The sequence below is a fragment of the Elephantulus edwardii genome, unplaced genomic scaffold, assembly GCF_000299155.1.
Source record: "Elephantulus edwardii isolate Elephantulus edwardi_28Jun2011 unplaced genomic scaffold, EleEdw1.0 scaffold00096, whole genome shotgun sequence".
In the NCBI taxonomy this organism is placed as follows: domain Eukaryota; kingdom Metazoa; phylum Chordata; class Mammalia; order Macroscelidea; family Macroscelididae; genus Elephantulus; species Elephantulus edwardii.
In genome coordinates this window covers 4,463,053-4,469,228 of record NW_006399846.1, presented here as the reverse complement: position 1 = coordinate 4,469,228, position 6,176 = coordinate 4,463,053, and the positions used below count along the sequence as shown (strand labels likewise).

At 36.0% G+C, this 6,176-nt stretch overlaps 1 protein-coding gene across 1 annotated transcript in view; it reads left to right on the top strand.

The window, feature by feature from the left end:
* GALNT8 (UDP-N-acetyl-alpha-D-galactosamine:polypeptide N-acetylgalactosaminyltransferase 8 (GalNAc-T8)) overlaps positions 1 to 6,176 on the top strand; it is a 69,899-nt gene that overhangs the window by 7,284 nt on the left and 56,439 nt on the right. Inside the window, exon 2 of the mRNA XM_006891364.1 lies at positions 929 to 1,193. Within this exon, the coding sequence (XP_006891426.1) occupies positions 929 to 1,193 (265 nt within the window). The remainder of the gene's footprint in view (positions 1 to 928; positions 1,194 to 6,176) is intronic.

Here is a 6,176-nt window from a genome sequence, read left to right as displayed (position 1 = left end):
CTTCAAAGCAGCTGAAATTCTGTTCATATTCTGCTCACCAAGGTGTATGCTGTGGCACAAAGCTGCATCCATCCAGAGAAAAGTCACATTACCGTACGTCACTCTTGCCGATCTCATGCCTCTTTACCACAATCATTCAGAAAATACGGTGCCCTTTAACTTACAGGAAGCTGGTGCATAACTAGGAGCAATGCCATCAGTTTAACTGGAATCTTCTGTGGATTCAGAGGAGGATTAGTGAGAAGGAAGTGGGTCCAATCAAGTAGAGTGCCTTGATTACCAGTGAGGGAACTGGAAAAGTGATGGTTATATGATATGGAGAAGTGATGCTTCTCAGGCCTCATTCTGAAAAACAAGAGTTTATTAGTTGTTTTTTTTTAATTATTATTATCTATTTCTCAAAATGCAGCCAGCCATTTCTTGAAGAACCTTGAATAGTGGGATTCAAGATAGATAAGTTTTCATGGAACTGAAAGGAGAGCTTTGGCAAGTTGAAATTATGTTTCTCTGCTAAGTTTTCTTGAAAAAACATGTTTTCGCACCAAAAAACATACAAGACAAAACCAAGGGACCTCAGTTTGATTTGGGATTGATTTCTTGAGTTGCCCATAGAGTCAATGTCTGTTCATAGTGCTCCTCCTATGTGTTTTCAGAGTAGACCTGAGCACCCAGGATTTTCAATAGCTGATTTTTCATAAGTATATCACCAGGCCTTTCTTACGAGGTGCCTGTGGGTAGATTCTAACTGCCAGTCTTTGGGGTAGTTAAGTGCTTAACCATTTGCACCATTTACTGACTCCAGTTTTGGGACAAGAATTTTACATCTTAGAATTTGAAGAGAATAATATTTGAAGGAAATTAGACTGGATAGCGAGGCCCGGGTGACTGAGAATTTACTAAAATGGTTTTCCCCCCCTTTCATTTGCAGAGGATACAGTGGAACTGGCTAAAAATCAACTAGAAAATACTAACAACACACTAAAGCAGATGTTGAAATCCATGGAATGTAAGACAAAGCAGAAATTACACAGAAAACTCTTCCCAAACTCAGAACTTTTCAGGAAGTGGGGTGAAGATCTTTCTGAGGACCAGCAGAGAATGGCCCAGGATCTCTTTGAGAAGTTTGGTTACAACGTTTACCTCAGTAACCAGTTGCCCCTTAATCGCACCATCTTAGACACAAGAAATTCCAGGTGGGCTGGGCCAGAGTTCAATGTGTCAACTCAAGTGACTTTCAATTTAATGAGTAATCAGTGTCAGAGATTTGAAAGGAGTTTAGAGAAGGCAGGAAGAAGTTGATGTGTGTCTTAGTTATCTAATGCTGCTACAACAGAGATACCAAAAGTATATGACTTTAACAATAGAGATCTGTTCATTTAGGGTGCGATTGTTGTGTAACACCGAATCAGAACTGACTCATAGCTGACCCTCCAGTAGGTTTTCAGAGGCAATAAATTGCCCTGGAGGAGACTGCATATCCTTCTCCATCAGAGCAGGTCGTGGATTTGAGCCATGTGTGCAGCTGGCAGCTGTAGTGGAAGGCTCTTTCTCTCTGCAATTCTGGAGGAAACCTTTGTTTTCTTCTGCATCTGTAGGTCATACATTCCCCGGAAATCTCCATGTTTCTTGACCTTTCCTGGTATCATGGGACTTACTTGCACAAAGGCCAATACCCAAAAAGGTACACTCTATTCCTGGCAATTAATTCTTCCTGAATGATATTTAGAATCTCCCTCTAACTCCATCCCAGCTTAATTTCTTCCCCTTTTATCTTTAATGAGATAAAAGCTTTTAAAGGCCACACAGTAGGGAAACTTCCCTTATATTGGATTAAGGATATATTCTGATTAAGGATGGGCAATCTATTCCCATGCAATGAACGGCCACTGAAAACTCAAGAGAGGGTCAGCTATGGGTCGGTTCGAATTCTAGGGTACACAACACAACAACTACATAATTAAGGAGTGTTTCCTCTTTTTTGTGAGAAAAATGTATGTTTAGAATTAGCCAACTGAACTCAGTTTAGATGATCCCAATTCTATTGGCAACATCCAAAACATCATAGTCAGGAGCAAGTCAAACATAGGCCTTCTTCTCTCCATCAGGCCTAATCCAGGCGCTGACTTTGGCCACATCAATGTCAGAGCTTCTTCACAGTTTATTTGATCAGGTGCTTATTTGCCTTGACACCCAAAGTGGATATAAATCTTCTATCTTCTTCGTGGCTGACTCAGTGGTCGGGGGAAACTTGATGGCATACTGGTCAAGCTTGTTTCTCCTGGGAGTGCTCTCCCGGGGATATTTGGGCTGCTTTGGGAGTCTCAGCACTTTAGGCCACCAAAAACTGAGAAATGTACAGATTTTTTTTTTTTTTGGCTGTGGATTCCCTTCAGGACTCCCTTCTTGGCCTTTAATGCCTTTGCTTTGGCTTCACTTTTGGGAGGAGCAGGGGCTTCCTTCTTCCTTTTGGTGCCATTTTCTTAGAAAGGGCCTCATTCTGTTATGGAGGAAAATGTGAGATTCTAAACACTCAGCCAAAATTTAGGGACCAACAAAACTTTATTGCATGCAATGAAAATGTCAGCTAATGTTCAAACCTGTTTCAACTCTGAATTTATGTTTATATACAGAGATTGGGCATGGGGTTACACAAAGTTTGTTGTGGTTGGCAATTGATATTTCTTCACTTTGGGGAGTCATTGTTCTCCCTAGATAAGTCTCTATATGACATCTTATGGGTGTCCAAGCCCTGGGCCAGGTGCCTCTGCCAGGGGCCTTGAAGTGGAAACCAAGCTGGGTCAATTTGTACTAGAACATAAAGTTTAGTAAAACATGTTAGTGTCAAAATTATTGAGCCATACATTTAATAAAATGGCTTTCAGAATAGAGTCGTTTTTTCCTAAATAACATGCCTCTGGAAACTCTATGAACTTTGATGAATGTCGATCCTTTTAGAGGGGCTTCAGGCCTTTTGTTCATAGGGTCGCTATGAGTTGTGCTCGACTCAAAGGCAATCGATAACAACAACATTTAAAATGCCTTTTTTAATGCTTAACATATAAGCTGCTACTATAATTCCATCCTTAATCCTACAATGGGTTTATCAGAGCATAGAGAATCATTACATAGTTTTCACATTATATACTTGCATGTATTTTGGGGGATACACAATTCAATCATGAAAATGGGAACGAGTTTAAGAAAGTTCTGGCAGGCTACTGAGCAGGATTTGTATTTCTAATCCATTTTATAATGATAACTGACTGATCCAAATATGTATATAGTCCCTTGGAGATAAATAGAGATGTCAGAAAAACAGACATATGTGATAATTCTAACATTGTGGAAGATGCTATTTTTTACTAATTATTTAACTCATCATTTTACTAATGAAGAAACTAAGGCCTTGAAAAAAGTAAAGCTTGTATTAGTCACACAAAATGTAACACCTCTATTTTCTACGTCTCTCAAATTCTCTGCTTGGATTCCTCTTTGAAATGGAATCGAATTTAAAGAGCCCTCTCCTTTCACCTTCTACATTCTCCTTCCATTGCTTTCTGCTTTTTGCCTCTGCTTCCTTTCATATATTTTTAAAACCAGCTTTGTTATGATACTAATTCACATGCCATATATTCTACCCTTTTCAAGGGTCAATTCAATGTTTGTAGGTGGATTTGAACTACATGTCTTTGGGTTTGTAGCACAATTTCTTACTAAGCCATCAGAGCTCCCTAATGTGTATATATAATGTAGTACAATTACTGGGATAATGGAAGTACATGTGTCAGAGTCAGTGAGACTGGGTCAGGATAGGGCAGAGTTCAAAGTTGTTGTATATAAGGTTGCTATGGGACACATACACACTTATGCAAGTGTTCAGGTCTTTCGTTCATAGGGTCATTATGAGTCATCTAAAACTCGCTGGGAATTAACAACAACAATGAATCACAAGAGACTCGATGGCACATAACAACAACATGCATAGAAATGGATGAACATCACCATAGTATATTTTAGAATATGTTTTATAATATCAAGGCGAAACTTTGCACGCTTTAGCAGGTCACACCCCACTTCTCCAAAACCTTTTCAGCCTCAGAAGACTACTCATCTACTTTCTGCCTCTCTTTATTTGCTTATGCAGGGCCTTTGTATAAATAGAATCATACATGTGATTTTTTGTAATTGGCTTTTTTCTACGTAGCATATTTCCAAGGGCTATTCATGTTTTAATACTATTTCTTTCTCCTCTCATTTATCAAATAATATTCCATTGTATGGATATCCCAAATATTGTTTACCTATTCCTAAGTTGCTAAATATTTGAATTGTTGCCCTTTTCTGTTCATTATAAATAGCATTGCTGTTAACATTGGCACACAAGTGTTTGGTGGACATATATTTTCACTTCTATCAAGTATATCTTCATTATGGAATCATTGGGCCATATGATAACTCCATGTTTAGCTTTCTGGAGAGAACTGCCAAATTGTTTTCTCAAGTGACTGACTGCACTATTTCACTCTCTGTTCAGCAGCATAAAGTTTCCATTAGCTTCATGTCATTGGTTATTAACTTTTTAATACTAGCCATCCTACAGGATATCTCATTTTGTTTCCATTTCCCTGATGGCTAATAGACCATGACTAACAAAATTGAGTTTCTTTTTATATGTTTATTGGCCGTCTTGTATATCTTAGTTTGAGAAATGCTAATTAATATACTTTTCCTTATTTTTTTAATTGCTCTGTCTTTTAACTATTAAGCTACAAGAGTTCTTTATATATTTTAGCTTTATATCTCTTGTCAGATGTATGATTTACAAATATTTTCTCCTGTTCTGGGTACAGTCTCCTTACTTTGATGCAATCCTTTGAAGAATGAACATTTTTCATTTTCAGTACATGCTTCATTGTTTACTTGGTTACTAGTGCTTTCTGTATCATATCTGAAGCAAGGTCAAGTCTATGTTATAGCTATATTTTCTTCTGACATTTTTATAGCTTTAATCTTTTGTTTAGGTTTTTAAATATGTTTTGAATTCATATTTAATGCAGTGTGACATACAGGTCTAATTTTGTTCTTTTCCATATGGATATTCCATTTCCCAGTACCATTTGTTGAAGAGACTGTTCTTTCCACATTGAATTGCCTTAGAATTTTTTGTTGAAAATCAATTGGTGAAAAATTGTGGGCTTATTTTTAGACTTTGGGTTATATCCCAGTAATCTGCAGTCCTCTTTTAATGCCAATGACATATTGTCTTGATTTCTATGGGTTTGTAGTCAAGAAATGTGCATCCTCCCTTATTTTTCAAGATTATTTCGGGTATCTTGCAGCTTTGAAACTTTACATCAATTTTAAGATAAAATTGTTAATTCCTGCAGAAATTGTCAGAAACCACAAAGAAGTGATTGCATTGAATGTGTAGATGAATTTGGGAGACTTATTAACATTTTAGTAAAAGGAAGTCTTTCAACTTATAAATATAGGAAATGATTCCACTTATTCAGGTCTTCTTTCATTTTTTTTAATCATGTTTTCAGATTTCAAAGAATAGGTTTTACACTTATTTTGTTAAATTTGTTTTTAGCTATCTTTTTAATAGAAATGTAATTCTTTTTTCTTTAAAATTTTATTTTAATTGAGATTTTAATGAAAGTTTATAGAGAACTTAGATTTCCATTTATTCATTGTTACACATTTCCCTTCTTCCCACTCTCTAGAAATGTAATTATTTTCTTAATTTTATTTATAAATATTTGGAAGTTTATTGAAACACATTTTTTAATATATTGATCTTATATCCTGCAACCTTACTATATGCATGTATTGGGGTATCTTAGTAGATTTTTTAAAAATCTCATATACACAAGTAGTCTCTGATTTATGATCTGTCCTGACAACTTTGTTGTAAGTCAATTTTATTATTATTGCCTTTTGTTTTCAGTATCTTTATAAATCCCATCTTCATTGTCTTTACATATAAACTTCAAGATACATTTTAATATATGTATGCCTACATAAAAAATACACAAATCATAAACATTTATTCCAACAAAACAAGTTGGATGAATTAGGCATTTTGTCAGTTGAGGTAATAACTCTTCTTGTGAAGAGTCCTAATCATCTAGATTATCTCTGAAAATAGGATCTTTTTGGTTGTGTGTGTGTGT